At 39.0% G+C, this 26,352-nt stretch overlaps 1 protein-coding gene across 3 annotated transcripts in view; it reads left to right on the top strand.

The window, feature by feature from the left end:
* RHAG (Rh associated glycoprotein) overlaps positions 1 to 24,839 on the top strand; it is a 30,479-nt gene extending 5,640 nt beyond the window's left edge. The window contains exons 2-10 of one of the 3 annotated variants that reach the window (XM_025382997.1): positions 10,228 to 10,411; positions 11,366 to 11,516; positions 13,865 to 14,012; positions 14,762 to 14,928; positions 17,440 to 17,577; positions 18,805 to 18,926; positions 22,817 to 22,887; positions 23,116 to 23,189; positions 24,178 to 24,839. In XM_025382997.1, coding sequence (XP_025238782.1) covers positions 10,228 to 10,411; positions 11,366 to 11,516; positions 13,865 to 14,012; positions 14,762 to 14,928; positions 17,440 to 17,577; positions 18,805 to 18,926; positions 22,817 to 22,887; positions 23,116 to 23,189; positions 24,178 to 24,252 — 1,130 coding nt within the window. In that variant the 3' untranslated portion in view covers positions 24,253 to 24,839. Of the gene's footprint in view, positions 1 to 10,227; positions 10,412 to 11,365; positions 11,517 to 13,864; positions 14,013 to 14,761; positions 14,929 to 17,439; positions 17,578 to 18,804; positions 18,927 to 22,816; positions 22,888 to 23,115; positions 23,563 to 24,177 lie in introns of those variants that run through there. The other 2 variants (XM_025382998.1, XM_025382996.1) reach the window with 2 other exon arrangements.
* The last annotated feature ends 1,513 nt before the right edge of the window (positions 24,840 to 26,352 follow it).

The following is a 26,352-nucleotide window of genomic DNA, read 5'->3' as shown; positions in this document are numbered from 1 at the left end:
ACCCAGAGATTACTTGATATTTACAGGGTCAAAGTTACATTTATAATGGAGAGATCTGGCAACACAGTCTTAACCAAGTGGTCAAACCTACCATTATCAGTAATAGGAAAAACAAATTATGTGCTTCCTGGTGTGATCTAGTGGGAAGTACACAATACCATCTGTATAATATCTCGCCAAAAATGTTTAGTCTGATTCTCATCATGGTGAAACAATCAAACAAATCCAAATTGTAGGGCATTCTACATAAAAAATGAAATAATACCAGCAATGAAAAGCATGTAAGAGAACTGCTCTAAATCAAAGGCATCTAAAGACATATGACAAAGAAAATGTATGAAACTTGAGTGAATAATTAATCCAGAAATTTTATAAAAAGACAGTCTGGGGATAGTTGGAGTAATCTGAATATAATTTTATATTAGATCATGTTATTATATCGATGTTGGCATTTTTTGGATGTGATGCTGATATTATGGTATTTAGAATGTCCTTTTACTTAGGAGATGTACACACACACAAACACAGAAAGCAAGTGTGAAAATATTAATAACTGATAAATCTGAGTGAATAGTATATAAGTGTTTATTGTATTCTCTTTTCTAAATATTTGAAATATGTAAAAATAACATATTTAGAGGGAGGAAGGAAGATACTGCCCTAAGGATACTATTCTCTCAAAAAAAGATGAGTTTAGAATACAACCCACTGGTTCAAAAGACTGGAACTCACTAAGGCCAAAAAGCTATATGTATAGCAAACTACCTGGCCAGCCTCGAGCCACTAAAAAGCAGAACAAAATGAAACAAGAAAGCTAACCAAACTTTAACTGGAAAAGGAACTTTGTGATTTTCACCAGTTAGTCTATAAGCAAAATTTTTCTGAATAAGACCAATATAGTACCAATTAGATGAATTTGCAATGGCCCTCACCAGTAATCTATTTATTTATGAATAACTGAGGCAATTCCTAAAAAGCTACAAGTGGCAGACTTTCTGTTGAGTTCTCTGAGACAAGCCACCCAATGACTCCTATCTTAAGGGTTGCATTCACTTTCTCCTGCAAAAGTGTCTAACTGGCAGTGGTCCATCAAGTCTATTTAAATAACTGATAAATGAGGACACAGAGCAACAAAGCAGACAAACAAATGAAATAAAACAAGAGGGATATGCACAACGTGGCAACTGTGTACAGTAACACTCAGAGAATGATTCTTAAAAGGTATCTAGAAGATTTTCAGGTAAAGGAGTATTGGGACTGGGCTCATGCCTGCACTTTGGGAGGCTGAAGCAAGAACATCACTTGGGCCCAGGAGTTTGAGATCAGCATGGAAAACATAGTGAGATCCTGTCGCTACAAAACATAAAATAAAAAATTAGCTGAGTCAGGTAGCGTGCACCTGTAATCCCAGACACTCAGGAGGCTGAGGCAGGAGGAGGTCAAGGCTGCAGTGAGTTATGTACACATCACTGCACTCCAGCCTGGGCAACAGAGCAAGACTCTCCCTCTCTCTCTCTCTCTCACACACACACACACACACACACACAAAGTGTTGGGTGTGGGATGGAGTGGACATCATTCCAAGCAGCTGGCATATATACATACATATATATATATATGAAATAGAAAGAAGGGAGAGTTTTGTTTCATTTGGGTGGTAGAGAGTGAGTTAGAATAATCAGTTATATTTTAACATGTTGAATTATTAAGTGATATAGTTTGGTTGTGTCCCCAACCAAATTTCATCTTGAATTGTAGTTCCCCAAATTCCCACATATTGTGGGAGGGACCCAGTGGGAGGTAATTGAATCATGAGGGCAAGTCTTTTCTGTGCTGTTCTTGTGATAGTAAGTCTCACAAGATCTGATGGTTTTATAAATGGGAGTTCTCCTACACTAGCTCTCTCACCTATCACTATGTAAGACATGAGTTTGCTCTTCATTCACCTTCCACCATGATTGTGAGGCCTCCCCAGTCATGTGGAACTGTGAGTCAATTAAACCTCTTTCCTTTATAAATTACCCAGTCTCAGGTATATTTTTATTAGCAGTGTGAGAACAGATTAATGCAGTAAATTGGTACAGGTAGAGTGGGATGCTGCTGTAAAGATACCCAAAAATGTGAAAGCAACTTTGGAACTGGGTAACAAGCAGAGGTTGAAACAATTTGGAGGGGTCAGAGGAAGACAGGAAGATGTGGGAAATTTTGGAACTTCCTTGAGACTTTTTAAACGGCTTAGACCAAAATGGTGATAGTGAGATGGGGAACTTGTTGGGAACTGGAGTAAAGGTCACTCTTGCTATACAAAGAGGCTGGCATAGTTTTGCCCCTGCCCTAAAGATCTGTGGAACGTGAGAAAGATGATTTAGGGTATCTGGTGGAAGAAATTTCTTAGCAGTAAAGCATTTGAGAGGTGACAGAGCATAAAAGTTTAGAAAATTTTCAGCTTGCTGATGCAGTAGAAAAGAAAAACCCATTTTCTGGCAAGAAATTTAATCCAGCTGCAGAAATTTACATTAAGTAATCAGGAGTCAAACGTTCCGTCATCACCGAGATAAGGGGAAAATGTCTCCAGGGCATGTTAGAGACCTTCATGGCCATCCCTTCCATCACAGGCCAGGAGGACTAGGAGGGAAAAATGGTTTCATGGGCCAGGCCCAGGGCTTCCCTGCTCTATGCAACCTCAGGACATGGTGCTCTGTATCTCAGCTGCTTCAGCTCTAGTCATGGCTAAAAGGGGTCAATGTACAGCTCTGGTTGTTTCTTCAGAGGCTACAAGCCCCAAGCCTTGGTAGTTTACCTGTGGTATTGGGACTGTGGAAGCACAGAAGTGAAGAATTGAGGTTTGGGAACTTCTGCCTAGATTTCACAGGATGTATGGAAGTGCCTGGATGTCCAGACAGAAACTTGCTGCAGGAGAAGAGCCATCATAGAGAACCTCTGCTAGGGCAGTGCAGAAGAGAAATGTGGGGTGCAAGCCCAAACACAGAGTCTCTACTAAAGCACTGTGTAGTGGAGCTGAGAAAAGGGCCACCATCCTCCAGACTGCAGAATGGTAGATCCACTGACAGCTTGCACCGTGCACCTGGAAAAGTCACAGACACTCAACTCTAGCTGTGAAAGTAGCCTGGAGAGGGGGCTGTACCCTGCAAAGCTACAGGGGCAGAGCTGCCCAAGGTCTTGGGAGCCCACTTCTTGCATCAGCATGACCTGGATGTGAAACATGGAGTCAAAGGAGATCATTTTGGAAATTTAAGATTTAAGGACTGCCCATTGGATTTCAGGTTTGCATGGGGCCTGTAGCTGCTTTGTTTTTGCCAATTTCTCCCATTTTGGATGGGAGTATTTACCCAATGCCTATACCCTCACCATGTCTAGGAAGTAACTAACTTGCTTTTTATTTTACAGTCTCACAGGTGGAAGTGACTTGCCTTGTCTCACATGAAACTGTGGACTTTTGAGTTAATTCTGAAATGAGTTAAGACTTTGGAGGACTGTTGGGAAGGCATGATTGGTTTTGAAATGCAAGAACATGAGATTTGGGCGGGGCTGGAGTGAAATGAGGTGGTTTGTCTGTGTTCCCACTCAAATCTCATCTTGAATTGTAGTTCCCATAATTCCCATGTGTTGTGGGAAGTAACCAGTGGGAAGTAATTGAATCATGGGGGCCAGTCTTTCCTGTGCTGTTCTCGTGATAGTGAATAAATCTCATGAGAGTTGATGGTTTTATAAAGGAGAGTTGTCCTACACAAGCTCTCTTGCCTGCTACCGTGTAAAACATGACTTTGCTCCTCCTTTACCTTTCACCATGATTGTGAGGCCTCCCCAACCTTGTGGAACTGTGAGCCAATTAAACCTTTTTCTTTTACAGATTACCCAGTCCTGGGTATGTCTTTATTAGAACTGTGAGAACAGGCTAATACATTAGGGCTTGCAAGATATCCTATTGCGAGACATAAAAGTAGAATAGAACAAAATTAACAACATAAATTAAACTCTACTAATGAATGAGATGATGCTGAGGATGCTGACGCTGCTGATGGTTGTGGTGATGGCAATGATGATGGTGAAATTGTATCCTGTCAGGTTCTGGTTACCAACCTCAAACCCAAATTCATTTTTAGCAGAAAAGTAGGACAAATTTTAAATTATAATAAAACCACTGATTATAATGATGCTTAATTTGTCATAGGCACTGTGTGAACTTACTGTGTATTTTCTAATCCTCAAAACAACCCTTGGAATACACATGTTAAGAAGCAATACCTATGATAAAATTGGGGTTTAGAAAGATTAAGCAATTTGTCCAAGGTCAAATGTTTAGTAAATGAAAGTGCTTAGTGAGATTCCAACCCAGATTGTCTGCCTCCAAAACCTGTGTTTTAACCACTACGTTCTATAGGCAGCATTGTTTATCAGGTAGGAATTTAGGCCATATTTGTCTACATGGATCTATTGTCTCCAACAGATTTGCCAAAATATTTCTTGGTCTTTACTAACATCAGTCGACTTTTAAAGGGTGAGAATATACTATTTGTGGGGAAAATGAGTTTACTCAGTGAAAATATCAAGTTGAGTGATCTTATATCCTTGTATTCTAAACAAAAATTGTAGAATTCAAAGCAATTGATGTTTTCCAAGATAAGGCACTGTGAGCTTAAAATATATAAAGATATACACAGACAAACACATATTTACACATAGAAAGAGATGAAATTGTGTTTTACACAGCTGATAATATGGGGGGTTTTATGCATGTCATCAACTAATAGCAAAGAAACAGGTTTGGCTATTTGAAAACAGCTAAATATAGTGGTCTCCTCTAAGATTGAGCCTAAATGTGATAGTCCTTAATATACACCAATATCAAAACATAAAAGTTTGTTAGATGTTAGATGTACACCAGAGTTTACATGTTTATTCTGGATATATTTCACACGCACACTGTACCAGATACCGGAGACATGAGGAGGTAGATAAAACACATGCCCTCATGGAGCCTTATGAAGTATTAGTCCCATTTTACAGATGAGGAAACTGATGCTCAGAGCAATTCACTGGTTATCCAAAGACACACAGCTAGTAAACAATTAGAATGGAATATAAATTACTAGCTAGCGTTGAGCTGACACAGTGTTTTTGATCAGTGTGATGCCTCTCTAAATGTGAAAGATGCCAGGCACAGTGGCTCATGCCTGTAATCCCAGCACTTTGGGAGGCCAAGGCTGATGGATCACCTGAGGTCAGGAGTTCGAGACCAACCTGGCCAACATGGTGAAATCCCACCTGTACCGAAAATACAAAATTAACCAGGTGTGGTGGCACATGCCTGTAGTCCCAGCTAATGGGGAGGCTGAGACAGGAGAATCGCTTGAACCCAGGAGGCAGAGGTTGCAGTGAGCCGAGATCGTGCCATTGCACTCTAGCCTAGGCAAGACAGAGCGAGACTTTGTCTCAGTAAATAAATAAATAAATAAATAAATAAATAAAATAAATAAATAAATAAATAAATAAATGTGAAAGACACAACTTATCACAGCCAGGGAGATGGGAATGCTAAGAACAGTGTAGGATTCTAATGCCTTGAGATTTCTTCGCTTTTATAGCTTTCACTATCCTCTTTTATTTTCTGTTAACAACTTTCAGGAAAATGCTTGAAATAAAAAACACTGAGTTGCTATGATCTCAGGGGGCAGCAAAGAATGGGAGAAGAGAGCAAGGAAAACGTAGGCACCTGGTTCCCTCTACCCTGCTATCTTGGCCCAAAACAGAGTGCAAAATTTGCTGTGCTACTGGGCAGAAATTTGTAAGTAAATCAAGCCAGCATTTTCTGTTTTGGTATAAAACGTTTAAAGAAAATGAAAGTTTTACACTACTTACTATTAATCCTTAAAAGCATAGTTGATTTAGATAAGGATTTCTCCACAGCAGCATCCTTAACACTTTGAACCCAATACTTCCTTGTGGGAAGCTGTCCTATTCACCACAGGATGTTTGGCAGCATCCCTCAGGACATCAGTGGCACCACTCTACCTACTCGAGTTGCAACAACCACAAATGTCTCCAGACATTGTCAAATGTACTCTGGGGGCTAATATTACCTCTTGTTGAGAATCACTTATTTAGACAAGACTTGACAATCCTTAAAACCTGTTGGAAGTCTTCTCCAAAGTGCAAACCCCTAAAGGAGTTCCTTTTCTTCTATAAAATGGACACTATTCCTTCAGTGACAGAGCCTTGTACCACACAACTATAGTTGTGGCCCTCTCCCTGGTTCCCACCCACAAACTCTTAAAGCAGGATAAATGATAACGCAATAATCCTAGTTGTTTATAAACCTTTTTATTCATATCTTTCATACCGAATCATTATCTGTCAAGAGCCTCCACAACTTTTTAAGCTCTTACTAATTTAAATAATAAATGAGGTTCTTAAGCCCCCTTGTGGCGAAAAGCAGTAACAAGAATTACATCAGAAGAGGGAAAAATATTGAAGCACAGTCAATATATGAAATTTCTTTACCCCAATATAAAATATCTGGTTTTCCATCAAAGGGGAAGAGGGGTGAATGCTGCAGAACAATTGTTCCACTAAGGGAAATTATGAAATTAGATAAAACAATTTCTTAAATTAGTTGGTGTATTAGTTCATTTTCACACTGCTGATAAACACATACCCAAGACTGGTAATTTATGAAAGAAATTTTATTTGACTTACAGTTCCACATGTCTGAGGAGGCCTCACAATCATGGTGGAAGGCAAGGAGGAGCAAGTCACGTCTTACATGGGTGGCAGCAGGCAAAGAGAGAGCTTGTGCAGAGAAACTCCTGTTTTTAAAACCATCAGACTGCCGGGCGTGGTGGCTCACACCTATAATCCAGCACTTTGGGAGGCCAAGGAGGGTGGATCACAAGGTCGGGAGTTTGAGACCAGCCTGACCAACGTGGTGAAACCCTGTCCCCACTAAAAATATCAAAATTAGTCATCCATGGTGGCCCATGCCTGTAACCCCAGCTATTTGGGAGGCTGAGACAGGAGAATCACTTGAGCCTGGGAGGTGGAGGTTGCAGTGAGCCAAGATTGCACCACTGCACTCCAGCCCACTCACTATCACAAGAACAACACGGGAAGGACCTGCCTCCATTATTCAGTCATCTCCCACCGGGTCCATCCCACAACACATGGGATTATGGGAGCTACAAGATGAGATTTGGGTGAAGACACAGAGCCAAACCATATCAGTTGGTAACTGCGCAGTTTAAAATCAATAGATTACAGGGAGAACCAGAGTGCTCTAAGGAAAAAAAAAAAAAAGTTAGAAAAACTTTGTGTAATTTAAAAAAATGAACAAAATGAAAAAAACTGAGTCCTTATTTTTATTATACTTTGTGACTATAAACAAGTCACCTAACTTCTGTGTGTCTTAGAGTCCTGACCTAAATGCAAAATAAAATAAATTGTAGAGCTAAGACACTTTAGACATCATGTAATCCGAGTATTCCTTAAAAAAAAAAACTGAGTACCATAAAGGTTTAGTAAAACCATAGTAAGAATCATGCATATACTCTAAGTTCCCCTCCAACTTATTCTATGATCTAGATCAAATTTTTACATATAAAAATTAAATGGCTCAAGCCTGTAATCCCAGCACTTTGGGAGGCTGAGACGGGCGGATCACGAGGTCAGGAGATCGAGACCATCCTGGCTAACACGGTGAAATCCCGTCTCTACTAAAAAAATACAAAAAACTAGCCGGGCGAGGTGGCGGGCACCTATAGTCCCAGCTACTCAGGAGGCTGAGGCAGGAGAATGGCATAAACCTGGGAGGCAGAGCTTGCAGTGAGCTGAGATCCGGCCACTGCACTCCAGCCTGGGCGACAGAGCTACACTCTGTCTCAGAAAAAAAAAAAAAATTAAATGGTGGCAAATCAATGTGTAAAGAAAAATGAATGATGTGGTTATCTATACTTCAAAAAGCAGAAAGGGAAACAGGTTGATATTAACTGACATGACAAGTGCCCGTCAGCGAGTCAGGTAAAATCTCAGTTCCAGGGTACCCTGGGTAGGTATGGGGTGGGAATCAACACCTTAAGGATCAACACTTGAGGGAAAAGGATTTGAGGAGAGAAGTAGAAGTCCTCAGCTGACCCTGCAGGAGGCTCTGAAGCTAGGATTGTCCAGGTTTAGATGGTCATTTTCTGAAACAAGGGGTTGCTCATGTGAATCGGTTATTGTGTCCAGACTACCCTAGAGAAGAGTTATGACCTTGAGCAAAACAGCAGCATTTTCCAGAGAGAATTGAGACCTTAGGGCTTCATCTGGCAGCACTCCTGACAGTCAGGGAAAATGGGAGGAATACGTCTTTTGATCTGAAGGGAGCATCTGGGTAGCGCATCTCAGCATCCACTGCAGTAGACAAGCCTGAGTAGTGTACCATAGTCTCTTACCCTCAACACACTACCCTGAGCCTGATGGCAGAACAGAAGTAGAGAGGAGCCAAGAAGTAGTAACGTCTCGGTATGCCTCGGAAGCCAGAGCTCTGCTTTGGTCATTTTATACCCCTGCAGTGCTCAATGAACAGAGAAATCAGGAAAGTCAGGTTGGAGTTCAAATCCTGAGTTCACCCTTTGGGCAAATTAATTGACCTTTAATGTCGGTTTCTTCTGGGACATATTTTCAAGGCATATCCTTCCTCATACCTATTTCCACTTAAACCTCTGGCCACAGTGGTGATGTTTAATTGAAAAGAGACTATGGGGCCACGCATGGTGGGTCATGCCTGTAATCCCAGCACTTTGGGAGGCCGAGGAGAGCAGATCACCTGAGGTTAGGAGTTCAAGACCAGCCTGGCCAACATGGTGAAACCTTGTCTCTACTAAAATACAAAACTCAGCCAGACATGTTGGCATGCACCTGTAATTCCAGCTACTTGGGACGCTGAGGCAGGAGAATTTCTTGAACCTGGGAGGCGGAGGTTGCAGTGAGCCGGGTTCATGCCACTGCACTCCATCCTGGGCAACAGAAAGAGACTCCATCTCCTCCCCACTCCCCGCCCCACCACAAAAGGAGAGAGAGAGAGACTATGGTACCCCACTCAGGTTTGTCCACTGTAGTGGATGCTGTTATGTACTGTCCAGATCCTCCCTTCAGATCAAAGGACTATTTCCAGTCAAAAATGTCAATTTCATATATGGCTTATCCATATATATGTCTTACCAACTTAGTTGTCAGTTTCTTGAAGAGTTCATGTTTTCACTATCTTGCATTTGATCGTATGTTTTATTGGTATAATACTTTATTGTATGCAAATCCTCCTACACAGGTGATCCCACTTGGATTATTCTGTGAAATAGGGCCTTTACAATGTTGCAGATGAAAACACTGAAGCCCATAGAGAGTAAGTGACTTGCCCAGGGTCACACAATCATGTGATTGAATTCAGGTGCCTGAGCCCATATCCCCAGACACCAAGTTGAATATTTGTTACTGAAGAGGATACAGCCTTTATGTTTATTAATGCTTCATGGTTCATAAAGTGCTAACAGAGATTATCCCATTTGACTCAAATAATGATGTGGTAAGATTTTTGTGGCTGGTGCTATTATACACATTTGATGAATGGAGACTCATCCATCAAAGAAACATACTGCTTCCTGTCTGATATGCAAGCTACTAGGCCAAGTTAAAGAGAGCCAAGTATGAATGTGTCCAAACCCCTTCAATCAACAAATTCACAATCTAGTGCAGGAGATGGACACCTTATTGACTATTATCGTTTGACAAATGCTAAATAAATGCTAATATAGCATGACAAATGATAAAGCTGAAGTATATACACAAAGCTATGTAAATGAAAAGATAAAATATTCTGTTTCCTGGGAGTTTTGGTAAAGTGCAAGAAAGGGTGATGCTTGCTCTGTGCTTTGTAAGGCTATCTTCACGTGTAAAACAATGTAAAATTCCTCAGGAACAGGATGACAGGCACACTGTTGTAATAGTGCATAGTCTTCCCAATAAAAAGCTCCAACGCTGAATAACTTGCCAAAGTCTCTTGGTTGGTAAGTAGCCAAGCTGGCGTTGGAACCAAACTTTTGCTTCCCAGCTAATGCTCTCTTTTCCCAGTGTGTTATACAAAGGTGGTAGCACTTAATACGTGGGATATACTATGATGCAATACTTTCTTCATGCTCTCCTAATGCAGATTTTTTTTCCTTTACTCTTTTCCAGTGTTCCAAGATGTACATGTTATGATATTTGTTGGGTTTGGCTTCCTCATGACCTTCCTGAAGAAATATGGCTTCAGCAGTGTGGGTGTCAACCTACTCATTGCTGCTTTGGGCCTCCAGTGGGGCACTGTTGTACAGGGAATCCTGCATAGCCAGGGACAGAAAATTACCATTGGAATCAAAAAGTGAGCATCCTTACTATGGGCTGAATGTTTGTGTCCTCCAGAATTCATATATTACACTCTTAACCTGCAACATGATGATATTAAGAGGTGGGGGATTTGGGAGGTGACCAGGTCATGAAGGCAGAGTGCTTATGAATGGGGTCAGCATCCTTGTGAAAGAGGTCCACAGGAGATTCCTCACCCCTTCCACTATGTGAGAACATAGCTGGAAGGCACCACTTACCAATCAGAAAGGGAGCCCTCATCAGACACCAAGTCTGTCAGCATCTTGATCTTGGGCTTCTCAGCCTCCAGAACCGTAAGAAATAAATTTGTTTTTTATAAACCACCCAGTTTATGGTATTTTGTTATAGCAGTCCAAACAGACTAAACAATTCTTTATTTTTCAGCCATTGCATTTTCAGATCAATCATTTCTCTGGTAGTCCACTATCATTTACTGTGCTGGCTGGCAAATTGTCTTCCTTATGTAACAGAAAATTGTTGAAATTCAAAAATCTGAATCAATGCCTTGCTCTACTGAGCTGGATAATACATTCATGTCTGTAATATCTCTGGTTTGACTTTGAGGGTATGAGAAACCCTCTTCCATAAAAGTATTATTCCTTCCACCTCAGCTACAGGGAGCAAAAGTTTCCCATTCATTATTTTTCAGATTGTTTCTAAAGCGTAAACATGTATTCTTGTTGTGCAATAGTAAACACATACTCCAGAAATAATTCACTGATTAAATCAACGAATATAAAGTAAAACCCTAAATGAGATAAAAGGTAAGTTAAAATATATACATTAGAGCAACTAAAGAAACTCTTTAGTTGGAGGAGGAGTAAGGAAGTGGGAGATGATGAGTAAGTCTGGGAAGCACCGGATGGGCCTGGTGGGAGATGGGATTGCACTTTGGTCAGTTTTATGTTAGGTGTGCATTACTCTTCAATTTATTCTTGTTTCCCCTCAGCATGATAAATGCAGACTTCAGTACAGCCACAGTTCTGATATCTTTTGGAGCTGTCCTGGGAAAAACGAGCCCCACCCAAATGCTGATCATGACAATTATAGAAATTGCTGTATTTGCTGGCAATGAATATCTGGTTGGTGAAATATTTAAGGTAAGAGTTAGAAAATTTATACTTACCTAGCTTTGGACATCAGTTCTGGCTACAAAAAACAATGGGTGTCTATGGTATATGGGAGCAAATCTTGGTGAGAGTGATACCATAGCAAATACTAACAATAACCATCATTTACTGAGTGCCTACTGTTAAGTAGGAGTTTTGTAAACATTATCTCATTTCATCTTCACAACAACACTGCATGGTAGGTATTATTTTTATTATCTCATATATACACCATAAAAACTGATCATCACAGATACTGAATGACTTGCCAGAGTCCGAATTCACCTCCAGATTGTTCTAATTCCTCAACTCTTCTTTTGCCTATCAATGATCAATTCCTTTTTATATTTTTACTACTAGGTGAATAGCCCTATATAAAGCCTTATAGTGGTTTTTGTTAAGGCCTCAATGAAACCTTTTTCTCCACAATATATTTCATTGATTCCTCCCAGGAATAATAAATAAATAAAGAACACTTCGGGGCACTCTCTAGTACTTTGTGATTTTGTTTATATTTCTATTAACATCAATTCAACTGCAAATATTTTTGACAACTTTCTAGATGTTGGGGACTCAATGACAAACAAAACATGAAAGTTCCTGCTTTTATAGAGCTTACACTCTAGTGGGAGAGACAGAAAACAAATAAAGAATTGCACATTCATCTACCCACCCAAAGACACAAACACACAAATGTTATTATAAATTGCAATACATGCTATGAAAAATATGTACGGTGGGACTATGAGAAAGTGTAACTGGAAGATTAGTTTAGATTGTAGAATCCAGGAGAGGTTCCCTGAGGAAGTGACAGTTACACTGGACCTAAAAGATACCTAGAAGTTTTCAAGTAACTAGTGGAGAGAAACGTTCTTCAAGCCAAAGTAACAACAACCACAGTCTTGAATTGGTGATGAAGAACTAAAAGAAAACTTTTTTAGAGTAAGGTGAAAGGACTTGACCGATACCAGATGAAACCACCAAGGTAAGTGGGTCCGATTAATAAAGACTCTGTCAACTCTGTGTGCTAGCTGAATGAAGACTTATTTGATGATTCCAAAGGGAAAAATAGAAGGTTATTTTGCCTACAAATATGTGAGCATTTCAAGAGAGGCACAGGATCACATGGTATTTGAAAAGTCCAAGCATGATTAATCACCATCTCCCATCTTCCTGAAGCCACCTGGTGAAGCAAAGCAAGGTTTCCCAGCTGGGAGGGGACTAAGTGTTGCTGGGAGGGTAAAGATTGCTAGATAGCTCATATATGCTGGGAAGATATTTGACTCATTCCAACCAAGTGTGGATCTTCAAGGGGACTAGGTCTGTCTATGTCTAGCAAACAAAGGAACAACAACTAGGAGACCATTTTTACTTAAATTTGGAAATCTTTCATAAATAGATGTGTGTCATCTTACTGTCTATAAGTACAGATGAATGTCTAGAATTTGACCCTCTGAGTATTCCCTCTAGGGGATGGAAATGTAGAAAACTGGGTCAAATCCACACCATATCCTAAAGAGGAATCTAAATCTCTTCAAATGAATCTGGGACCTCAACTGGTTTTCAGGTCATCATAGAGCCAAATAAAAAAACAAATATGGGTAAAAATTCTGGTTTTTTGAAGTTTTAAGTCTTGAATTACAATTAAGTGAGCTTTAACTGCAATTTCAAGTGAACATATCATCTTCGTTTTTTATCACAAGCAATATCTTTTTATTTATTTATTTATTTATTTATTTATTTATTTATTTATTTATTTTGAGATTAGTTCTTGCTTTGTCACCTAGGTTGGAGTGCAATGTGACAATCATAGCTCACTGTAACCTCAAACTCCTAGGCTCAAGTCATTCTCCTGCCTCAGCCTCCCCAGTAGCTGGGACTACAAGGCAGGCACCACCATGCCAGGCTGTGCAATACATATTTCACTCAAAATCTCCATCACCTAGAGAAGTAACCTTGCATGTCTTTTGTGTCCACTAGGGAACTAGTGCTTTAGAAATATGATCTTATCTAAGTCTCACCACAAACTCTGTTGAGTGTGGGTAACATTTCCCCATTTTACAGAACCCTTAGATCAGAGATATTTAATAATTTGTCTAAAGTCACATCGCAAGGAAGTAACTGACCTAGGATTGAAAGTCAGTTGTGTGTGGCCCCAAATTCTGTGCTATTTCTATTTTACTCCCTGTTTTACCCCTCTTTCTCTGACACAATCTTTCTGTCCCTCTTTAATTTTTTTAAGTTGTTTAACCAACAACGCAATTCTTTCATTGACTTTCCTCCCATAAATGAGTCTCAGGTTCACCTCTATTTATATGAATGTTATTTTGTCCCTTCAGGCCTCTGACATTGGAGCATCAATGACGATCCATGCATTTGGGGCCTACTTTGGCTTGGCTGTAGCAGGCATCTTGTATCGATCTGCACTGAGAAGGGGGCATAAAAATGAAGAGTCCACTTACTACTCAGACTTGTTTGCAATGATTGGTGAGTGTGGATAAACTTGCTTGAATCTTATCTATTTGAAAAGGGGCCAGGGAAGATTAACGTCAACACAGGTGTGAGATGCTCAAAAAAAAACATCCAAGCCAAGCATGGTAGTGAACGACGGTAGCCTCAGCTACTCAGGAGACTGAGGTGGGATTGCTTGAGCCCCGGAGTTTGAGTCCAGCCTAGGAAACACAGTAAGACTCCATCTCTAAAAAATAATAATAGTAAATTTAATTAAACTTTGAAAAAAGGAGCATCTTTTGCATACTACTTTATGCTGGCTCAATTCTTGTCTTTTCTCTTAACAGTAGATAATCAAGCCTAAAGAGAGACATTGTCAGTGGCCAAAGGAAATTACATCCTCCAGGCTGGGCGCAGTGGTTCACACCTGTAATCCCAACACTTTGGGAGGCCAAGGCGGGTGGATCATGAGGTCAGGAGTTCGAGACTAGCCTGACCAACATGCTGAAACCCCATCTCTACTAAAAATACAAAAAAAAAAAAAAAAATTAGGTGGGCATGGTAGCCCGCACCTGTAATCCCAGATACTCAGGAGGCTGAGGCAGGAGAATTGCTTGAACCCAGGAGGTGGAAGTTGCAGTGAGCAGAGATTGAGCCACTGCACTACAGCCTGGGCGATAGAGGGACACTCTGTCTCAAAAATAAATAAATAAATAAAGCAAGCTGCATCTTTTGGACTGTCTTCCATATTCAGAACTAATATCCCCTCTTTGGGTTCACTACAGGGACTCTCTTTCTATGGATGTTTTGGCCCAGCTTTAACTCGGCCATTGCTGAACCTGGAGACAAACAGTCCAGGGCCATTGTAAACACATACTTCTCTCTCGCTGCCTGTGTGGTCACAGCCTTTGCCTTCTCCAGCCTAGTGGAGCGCCGAGGCAAGCTCAACATGGTAAGTGCCGCCTTAGCCCTCATGGAAATTTCACTTCACGACACTGACAGTTGCTCAGATAAGTAGTAGGTAATTTCCACATCACTGCTGAACTCCCAAGACAAATCAGAAGCACACCTTGTAGAATGTTTAAAAATAGCAACATTTATTCATTAATTCACTTATTCATCAAATCTGTACCCTAGGCTGGGTGTGGTGGCTCATGCCTGTAATCCCAGCACTTTGGGAGGCCTAAGCAGGAGGATTACCTGAGGTCAGGAGTTCGAGACCAGACTGGCCAACATGGTGAAACCCTGTCTCTAATAAAAATACAAAAAAAAAAAAAAAAAAGTTAACCAGACGTGGTGGCGGGCACCTGTAATCCCAGCCACTTAGGAGGCTGAGGCAGGAGAATCGCTTGAACCTGGGAGGCGGAGGTTGCAGTGTGCCATTGCACTCCAGACTAGGCAACAAGAGTAAAACTCCGTCTCACACACACACACAAAACAATAATAATAATAAAAATTACCCTGGAAAATTAAAAAATGTTCTCAAGGAATTTACAGTCTAATAGAGAATGAAGGTAGTCTTGTAAAAATCTTTGATTTGAGGTATATTTCTTTAATAATAGAGTTAACTGCTCCCAAGTTCTGAGAAAAGATTTCTTAGAAACAAGATTTATCAAACAGCAGAAAAAGAGAGTGGGATGATGCACACTGATTCTATTTTCCCAACTGCAAACATTCCTCTCAAAGAAATAACAACCAAATGCAATGTGGGATCTTCTATAAGATACTGGAAAAAATTTCAGTGGGAATAATGGTGAAATTCAAATAAGATCTTTACTAGTATTTTATCAATGCTAATTTCCTTTCCATGGTTATGTAAGATTAACATCTTATTTGAGAAAATGCACGAGGGATATATGGAAACATTCTATAGTATTTTTACAACTTTTATGTGTCTGCGATTAGTTCAAAATAAAATTTTTTAAAATTTCCCCAGATTAGTCTCTTGAGTTTCTTGCCTATGAGCTAGAGAAACACCAATAAAGGAGTAACCCGTCAGATCAGCCAGTCTACCTTTCTAGCTGGGTGGGGCAGGTGGGGTGGAGTGGGGAGGAAAAGGCTATTGTAATTTATTTTTTAAGCATAGCTGAGGACATGTATCTTAATTCTCCACAAATTGTCTCATTGAGAGGTCATTAAAAACAAGAAAATAAAAAATTGCACAGTTCAGTGTTTCTCTTTTAAAAGTATGATGACCTCTGCTTCTCAGAACAGCCAGACTGTAATTTTTCTGAGAAATTCTGCTAAACAAAAATTGATTCCTGGCCGGGCACGGTGGCTCATGCCTGTAATCCCAGTGCTTTGGGAGGCCAAGGCAGGTGGATCACCTCAGGTCAGGAATTCCAGAATAGCCTGGCCAATATGGCGAAACCCCATCTCTACTAAAAATACAAAAATTAGCTGGACATGGTGGTGTGCACCTGTAATCCCAGCTACTAGGGAGGCTGAGGCAGCAGAATCACTTGAACCCGGGAGGTAGAGGTCGCAGTAAGCCAAAATCACGCCACTTCTCTCCAGCCTAGGAGACAGAGCAAGACTCCATCTCAAAAAAAAAAAAAAAAAAAAAAAAAAAAAAAATTCCTCTTTCCTTCATCCTCAAATGTCCTCAATCCAGTGACATTTGCAAAAACTATTGTCTTTAATATGTAATGTGTACATTTCAACGTCTCTACATTTCCTCTTTGAATATTGGAATATCATAGACTACAAAACACACGGTGGCCATAATCATCTTTTGGTTCATGATAACCACAAATGTGTTCCAAAAACTGCACAAATAGACAAAACATTGCGAGAATATTTACTCTAAACACTCCTATCCTCCCACTACAACATCTTTTGATTTTCTCAAATGCCTTCCACCACTGGCCTTAATGGGTTAAACTGATTACTCATTCACTACCAAGGGACTGGCAAGAAAGATACCAAATGTCACCTTCTCGAAAAAAAGGCCTTCTATAAATCCAACCAACCCTCTTTTTAAAAAAGAACCGGCCGGGCGCGGTGGCTCAAGCCTGTAATCCCAGCACTTTGGGAGGCCGAGACGGGCGGATCGCGAGGTCAAGAGATCGAGACCATCCTGGCTAACATGGTGAAACCCCGTCTCTACTAAAAAATACAAAAAAAACTAGCCGGGCGAGGTGGCGGGCGCCTGTAGTCCCAGCTACTCGGGAGGCTGAGGCAGGAGAATGGCGTGAACCCGGGAGGCGGAGCTTGCAGTGAGCTGAGATCCGGCCACTGCACTCCAGCCCAGGCGACAGAGCGAGACTCCGTCTCAAAAAAAAAAAAAATAAAAAATAAAAAATAAAAAAATAAAAAATAAAAAATAAAAAAAATAAAAAAGAACCAATAGCCCTTTCAGCTGAAGAATGTGATATGGGTCTCTTGAACTCTAGAATCCTCTGATCCTTCTGAATTCTCCATCATCCAGCTTGCCTCATTTATGTTTCTGCTGCTCACACAGGTTCACATTCAGAATGCCACCCTTGCTGGAGGAGTTGCCGTGGGCACTTGTGCGGATATGGCAATTCACCCATTCGGTTCTATGACCCTTGGGAGCATTGCAGGAGCGGTCTCTGTGATTGGATACAAGTTCCTGACTGTAAGTACGGCAGATGTTCTCAGTCAAACTCTGAATATGCACCATTTTTCTCACATGTCCCACCAGCAGAAAAAAGCTACAAAGTTTTGTTTTATAAACATTTTTATTTGGAGGCCACTTGCCTTCTTTTAGGAAATACTGCTCCCATTTCAGTAGTTCAGTGGTTCTACACTGCCCTAACTTCTGTGTAACAGGAAAGAATCTGATATCAATTATTTATAATTTAGTTTGAATTAAATGTTAAGTACATGGACATTACTTTCCTTTGGGGTTGTTCCATTGAAGTTGTTGTTGTTATTTGTCTTATGCAATTAAGGAGTCTGCTCTTTTAAGAGATTTAGGATGTCGGCCAAGCATGGTGGCTCACACCTGTAATCCCAGCACTTTGGGAGGCTGAGGCGGGCGAGTCACCTGAGGTCAGGAGTTCAAGATCAGCCTGGCCAACATGGTGAAACCCTCGTCTCTACTAAAAAAAAAAAAACCTACAAAAATTAGCCAGGCATGGTGGCAGGCGCCTGTAATCCCAGCTACTGGGGAGGCTGAGGCAGGAGAATCGCTTGAACTCGGGAGGCAGAGGTTGCAGTGAGCTGAGATGGCACCATTAGCCTCCATCCTGGGCAACGGAGTGAGACTCCATCTCAAAGAAAAAAGAAAGAGAGAGAGATTTAGGATGTCATCAGTAGGTGAGAAGGAGTAGGATGTGAAATGACTCCCTTCAAACCCATCCACTAAAGACTGAAATGGGCAGTTTTGCCACAAATATCTACTCAAATCCTTTAACTTAAGTGGACTTCAGATGTGGATGGAGATCTGTACTATACACAAAATTTCTTCTGGGTGGAGAAGAAAATGGGGAGATGTAGGTCAGAGAATGCAAAGTAGCAGAAATACAGAATGAACACTTCTCAATGCACAGCATGAGGATTATAGTAGTAAAGTTGTATTATATATCTGTACACAAGATTTATTCTAAATGAGATTTTTAGCTGCTTTTACCACACACAAAAAAAAGAAACTATATAAGATGATGGAGACGTTAATATTCTTCACTATAGTGACCTTTTTTTACTCTCTATGTGTACCTCATAACATCATGTTGTATACCTTAAATATACATAAAAATACTTATAAAATAATTCTGCATGGAAGAATAGAGCTCAGCTATAGCTCTGTTTCAGTTCTATACATTTAACAAAATAATCAACCTTCCTCCTTTTACAATTTTAGCCACTTTTTACTACTAAACTGGGGATCCATGATACATGTGGGGTCCATAACCTCCACGGCTTACCTGGTGTAGTGGGAGGCCTTGCAGGCATTGCGGCAGTAGCATTGGGCGCCTCCAACACGTGAGTAAAAGAATGGGTTTTCCATCCCCTGTGGTCCCGTGATGTTTTCTCTCACTTTGAGAAATTAGTGATGGGAGAGTTTTCATTTTAGCAGTTCTGACCATGGTCTGTATTGTCTTTACTGGAGCCAAAGAGACGCACCTGAGAGAGAAGATCATTAGAATAAATTTACATTGAAAGAGGCACCTTAACTGAAATTGTCAATTTAAAAAAATTAATAATTTTATTTTAAATGTCTTTACCAGAAACAACTGTCTCCTAGCAGACAGGGAAATTTGATAATCACAGTTAGATTATAGAAGGCTTAGTCTTTTGCTTGATCCCTCCAAAATGGAAGAGGAGACACATATGATGAACTGAACAGTCAGTTCCATCCAATCCATACAAAGAAGAATGAGTTGGAATAAGACAGAAAGCAGTTAGTTCTACAGAATCAACAACACTGGTATATGGCCCCAACTCTGCTACTAACTAGTTACGTCACCTCTGAGGTATCACTCAGCATTTCTGGTTTTCAGTCTTCTCCTCTGTAAAATAAGAAGATTGGAATATTTATTCTCCAAAATCCCTTCTAGCTCTATCAGACGTAGATTCTTCCCTGAGTTGGGTACACATGTTTACTTAAATGACCAGAGGAAGAACAACTATCAAGCAAACGCCGGAGAATGGAAGGGATGCCACAATATTGGAACGACTTGGTATGAATGTCATCCATGTGAAAAAGCTAGGAAGATGGTAGAGTCCAGATCCCTCAGAGTAAATAAAGAGGAATCAGAATGCTCAATTTTTTAAAATTGTGCATACTTTAAGGTCTGGGATACATGTGCAGAACTTGCAGGTTTATTACATAGGTATACATGTGCCATAGTGGTTTGCTGCACCCATCAACCAGTCATCTAGGTTTTAAGCCCTGTGTGCATTAGGTATTTGTCCTAATGCTCTCTCTCCCCTCGTACCCCACCTCCCAACAGGTCCGGTTGTGTGATGTTCCCCTCCCTATGTCCATGTGTTCTCATTGTTCAACTCCCACTTATAAGTGAGAACATGTGGCGTTTGGTTTTCTGTTCCTGTGTTAGTTTGCTGAGAATGATGGTTTCCAGCCTCATCCGTGTCCCTGCAAAGGACATGAACTCATTTTTTTTATGGCTGCATAGTAGAACACTCAATTTTTAAATCCAATTGAAAGCATGAAGAAGAGGGAAATGTATGTCTAGAAATGTCTGAATGACCACTAATTTAAAAAGGAAAATCTTATCTTCAATTTTAGCAGATTAAAATTTAACCCCGTTGAGATCAATAATAGTACATACTTGAAAAACTCATTTAATCATATCTCCTACTACGTAGTTTGCTTCCTTCTTCATGTGTACAGTTGACACATTTCTTCTATATGTTTTTTAACCCTTTTTGCAAATTTAGAAGACAACTCCAGAATATGCATATCTTTTTCAGTTCCAGAGACTGCAGAAATCAAACACGAAAATATTTTAATGCAAATTAAGCATGATAAAAGCATGTGTGAATGAGCTCAACTGCTCAGTGTTGCAGTGTGCATACACTGTGCAAACACACTAAGAGGTGCCTATGGTTAAGAATTCTTGAGCATCATGCCTAGACCAGTTTCACAGATGCAATAAAACTAGTCTATTTGGCTCTCAAAGGGCAGGCCTCGCTGGGTGGTCAGACATTGGGTAAGTCTCAGAGTTATGGGTCTAGTCCTTGAAAATGCAGATTTAGAAACATCTTCTCAATTTATTCGTTGGTGGGGTCAGGAGGTAGAGGAATATCAGAGGGGAAGGGGGGCAAGCCTTGAAGGTCCATTCACTTGGGTAAAATTTACATATCTCACACCAAATAAAATACTGCCTGAGAGCCAGGACTACTTACATGTGTCTCTTCAGAATATTAAAATACAAATCAGGTTTTTGATAAGCATAGAACAAGGGAAAGTTAATATTCTTAAGGGACATTTTTGCAAATTATGGCAGCATAACTTTAGTAATGCTGTTAATTTTGTATAAGTCATTGTTTTCCAAGTTTATTTGATCACAGAACACTTGTTATCAAAAATATCTTTTAAGACCTTGTAAAAGATCTTGGCAAATTCTTGTAAAAATAATAGGAAATTTACAAAAGAAGAAAATCAAATAAATAAGTATATATAAAATACTCAACTTCATTTGTAATCAAAGAAATGCAAATTAAAACAAGCTACCAGTTTTTCACTTATCAAAGTGATAAAGCATGAATGAATAATAATAATACTGAATAGTGGCTAAAGTAAAAAATTGGAATCGAAATTGTACAATTTTCTATTTGGAAAAGTTCTTAAGAAGTATATAAGCCGGGCGCAGTGGCTCAAACCTGTAATCCTAGCACTCCGGGAGGCCGAGGCAGGTGGATCATCTGAGGTCAGGAGTTTGAGACCAGTCTGGCCAATATGGAGCAACCCCGTCTCTACTAAAAATACAAAAAGGACCCAGGCATGGTGGTGGGCGCCTATAATCCCAGCTACTTGGGAGGCTGAGTCAGGAGAATTGCTTGAATGTGGAGGGAGGAGATTGCAGTGAGCTGAGATCACCTCACTTCACTCCAGTCTGGCAACACAGCGAGACTCCGTCTCAAAAAAAGAGGTATATGTAGCCTTTTACAATATTCTCATTTCTAGATAGGTTTTATATTAGGAAAATAATCAGACAAGTTCATAAGCTTGTTCAGAAGAGATGTTCTCACAGCATTTTTAAAAATATGAAACACTGGAAGCAACCAGTACTTTGCCCAGTGTAATACCCTGTAGCAATTCAAACTGTGGTCCAGATCTACATTGACTCACATAAACAGACCCCTAAAACATATTTAATGGGAAAATAAGTAATATAGCATGATTGCATTTTTATAAAAATATGTGTTTTTATTTTACATTTTAATTCTGATACAATCTGAGGAATATTAAACTTTTCTGCTTCTTTTTGTTATCTGCAGTTTCTAATGTTTTCACAATTATATGTTACTTGTGCAGTTTTTTATATATATTAAAATATTTAAACCTTTCAAATAAGGAGAAAAAAAAAGGAATCTGAGTTTAGTGCATCCTCTCCCTTGGATGATGAGACTGGAAGACTAACAAAACTCTCATTTTCCTATTGTTTTATTCATTGGAGTCACTCATTCAATCTTTAAACAGCTCTTTATTAACTGCCTGCTATGAGTAAGCCACTTTGCTAAGAAGATTCCCACATTCCTAGGTCATTTGTCATTCATACAACACCTTTATGCACTTCAATGGCCTTTTATCACATTCTTTCATTATCAAAATTACAAACAATCCTTTACTAATTTCAGTTTAAAGCAATGACTTCTAATATGACATATAGAGATATACTTAAATATCTTCAATGAGCTATCTCTACAATATATGTGGAAATTAACTTTTCTGAACTTATTGATAGATTTTTCTAATTTTGTCATAACTATTTCATTAAAATGGAGTGAGGAGAGATAGTAGCTCATGTGGTTTTATTTATTACTCTATCCTCAATGCCTAGGAAAGAAACTGACAGAGAGTGGATACTGAATATTTATTAAATAAATCAGATCAGGGATCAATTTTTTGAGAGTGCTAAACCCTTTCTAAGGAAAGTCTTATTTCCAAAGTTTATATTAAAAGATGATTCTCTTCTTTTAGGTGTATCTCAGAATTTTCTAACACTGCTCAAGAGTTTCAAAGAAAATAAGAATATGAAAGAAAAATTGTAACAAATGCTTAATTTGCTGGTGTGTAATGTTACACTCTGGCCTGAAGATGGCAGTCATCCACACCTTCAGTGGGTGAGACTTTCTTTGGTTGAGGTCCAGGAAAGACACTGATTCTTTTTTGTTTGCTTCCTTAGGTCTGTGGCCATGCAGGCAGCTGCGCTGTGTTCCTCTATCGGAACAGCAGTTGTTGGAGGTCTGATTACAGGTCAGCATAAAAAGTGAACACTTCCCTGTATCTTATGCTCTCAGATTATTTACAATAGATAATTAATGAGCAAGTCAATTGCTAAATTCAAAAATGTTCTAATCTTCTGGCAGTAAAGTAATTATGCCAGCTAAAGGCAATGATTTTATAACAGGATATTAACTACTATGCAAGTAGATTTTCCTCTTCAGCATCACGACATGATTCATTTTCCCTCTACCAACACAGGTTTAATTCTAAAGTTGCCTTTTTGGGGACAGCCATCTGACCAGGACTGCTATGATGATTCTGTTTATTGGGAGGTACTGTACAGTATTCTAAACAAGAATGTGAATGATGGCTTCATTAGTGAAAGCTTTACTCACTTCAAGCCTAGATATCTGTGTGGCATATGTGTGATGAAATTGAATTAGCCTGGCATGGTAGCTCACACATGTAATCTCAGCACTTTGGGTGGCCGAAGCTGGAGGATTGTTTGATGCCAGGAGTTCAGGACCAGCCTGGGCAACTCTCTACAAAAATAATAAATAATAAATTTTAAAATTTTCTTTCCATGGGATGTCAAATGTAAAAGAAAAATCAATAAATAAAAAGGAACTGAATGAACTACCTATAGAGAGAGAGAAATTGAGATGATGTGCCCAGCCAGATAAAATCAGAAGTTATGGTATTTTCTAAAGCAGAGGTTAGATAAAGAAAAGAAAGAATTTAGTTAGCAAATGTTGTTTCACTCCTCTGAGAGCCATAAAAAAGCTATTCATAAAAATAATGTGAATTATCAGAAATAGTGTGAGATTTTATACCATATATGGTCCACAGGTTTATTTGGTTAAAAAAAAAGAAATTTAAAATAATTATAAACTATGTCATAGGTAAAAGTAGTCAAAAGCAAGTGAAATACATAAGGTTGAAGAATTTGAGTGAGTACACATCAAAAGTGAGTACACATCAAAATGAATAACAAAACATCAGCCTCTTTCTATCCTCCAGTTTCTCTTTACTCTATTGATACTTTTCCCCAAATTATTTCCTGCAAAGCTTGAGAAGGATAGATGTTTGGGCGTTCTCAGCAAAATTTCAGGGAGAATTAGTTTGCAAAAGCAGGAATGTAGTCAGGGTGGGTGAGATAAATATTTTATTCTTTTATTTTTCTTCAACTCAAACAATTTTTATTCCCAGTTCTTTCCAAGCTTGAATAATAATTACCAAAAATATTTTTATTTCAATACTAACTTCTGACAAGCACAGTGAAATAAACTATTAAGTGCCCCCAAACTTGTTTTTTTAAAGGTGCCTATATTGAGAGAACCTGACCATCACTTCCATGGACATGGTGACCACAGCCAGCTGGAACCTGAAGTCTAAACACCATTCCTGCTCTCCAGCTTCCTTTCCCATTATCAAGAATCAAGTCCAAAAAAAAAAAAAAAAAAAGGCAGTAACCAAAGAGAGTATGGACCAGAGTGAATAGATCTTAAGTCTCAAATGGCCGGTGTAAAGATATCCTTATGTCTGATGCTGTCTCTTGCTCTTCAATGACTAATTGAGGGGATGTGACTCATAAAACAAATAATTGAACAGATCTTCTCCAGGATTCCCAAAATGCTTTTGGCAGTGAGTAAATACAGAGTAGACATGTCAGTTTCTTAATGTAGACACTATGTCTTCAATTCCCAAAATTATAAAACTGAAACCCGTGAAGCAAGAATAGATGTGAGAAATCTATGTAAAAAACAAATTAAAGAAATGCATGTGTGTAAAGTAGTAATATGATGATTTTAGGTAGTGCTTTTTATTTTAAAAATGTTCTAGTTAGTAATGTTGTATCCTTGCCTGAATATTATTCTCAATTCCTTTTGCATGTTTACTATTTGCAATGAGCTCAAATGCTATCTGATCAAAGTCTATTTTGTATAAAATGTCCAATAATTAAATATTGTTATAAAATAAAACATTAGTCTTTGACTCTCCTTTCTTTGGTAGTTGGAATTCATGTCAGTAACAAGCACATGTGCGCACACCACACACACACACACTTCATATTTAGTCCACACCCAATTTAAATATATTATTTATCATGTATTTGCTATTTTTTAAAAATCAAGTTAATGACTCATTATAGAATGTTGTAAAAAGTTAAGTTTTAGAAAAGATAACTGACATAGTCAAAAGATCATTTTTAAGAAAAATCAAGTAACTTATTTTTTCTATCTGGAAGCTTTTAAGATTTTTCTTCTAGCCTTGGAGTCCTGAAATTTTCTCAAGATATATCTAGGTACCAACAAGGCAATCAGTCCTCCCATAATTAACAGAACGCCAGCTTCTGAATGAACTTAAAAATTATAACTAAGAGTGGATTATTTAATATTTTATTCCTTGAAAAACATACATCATGTATATTTTATTCATGTATCTTACTTGACATTGTTGACTTCTTTTAAATACACATCAGAACTTCTTTCAAATAGGTGTTTTGGAGTGTGCTCACTTACAAAGTCCACTGTTCTCTCCCTTCTGATCCTTACAAAGAATCATTTCATTACCAGGGTAATGAGACCTCCTCCCCGCTCTGCTGGTCATAAAGCAAATCTTGGAGGGCCTTGGGTATACTCAGGAACATGTAAGTCAGTCTGTCATTTTTATGTGCTAAGGAACTGGCTCATGATCATCTTCATTCCCTGGCTTGTAAACATTCTCTCCTGCCTTTCTACAGGGCAGTCTCTTGTCAGTAAAAAAGCCTTATTTTTCCAATTCTGTGTTAGTGGTCTTCTTTTCACAGTAGAATAATATCTTTTTTATCTATCTTGCCTGGAATTTGGTGAAGCATTTCAATTGTAATACTTGAGTCTTCTGTTCAGATACATTTTGTCCTACTATTTAGTAACTTTGTCCTCTTCAACTGTTAATTTTTTCTTTTTCTGGCGCTCTTGTTATTCATATGGAAAGTCTGCTTGGACTCTTATACAAGATCTTCCCAATCTTTATTTCATTGGTTCTATTCATCCATTTCATCAATTTATTTTTGTTTGTTTCATTGTTTGCAAATCATGGTCCGTTTTTGTAGGTCCAGCAAATCTGTGTGTGTGTGTGTGCGCGCGCGCGCACGCACGCATGCATGTATATATGCCATGCTTGAATTTCCTTACTTTTATAATTTTGTTTATTGGAGAGGGGTGCTACTTTTGTTCAAGTTCAAAATCTGTCTGCAAAACTTACATAACATTATACTTTATCTGTTCAAACACACACACAAAAAAACATTTAGGATGTTAACTAATACTCTATTTATGATAATAGAAATCTCAAGCTGTACTTAACATGATCAATTTCAGGAAGTTTTTGTTATTTTTTTTTTCTTATCTAAATCTGAAAGATTGACTCATGATTACTAACTGCAATTTCAGATCCTTTGGTGAAAGCTACAATCTTCAAGCTTCCCCAACCCTTTTTTCCATAGTCTGTAAC

The sequence above is a fragment of the Theropithecus gelada genome, chromosome 4 (genome assembly GCF_003255815.1).
Source record: "Theropithecus gelada isolate Dixy chromosome 4, Tgel_1.0, whole genome shotgun sequence".
Classification (NCBI taxonomy): Eukaryota; Metazoa; Chordata; class Mammalia; order Primates; family Cercopithecidae; genus Theropithecus; species Theropithecus gelada.
This window is presented reverse-complemented; position numbering and strand designations above follow the sequence as displayed.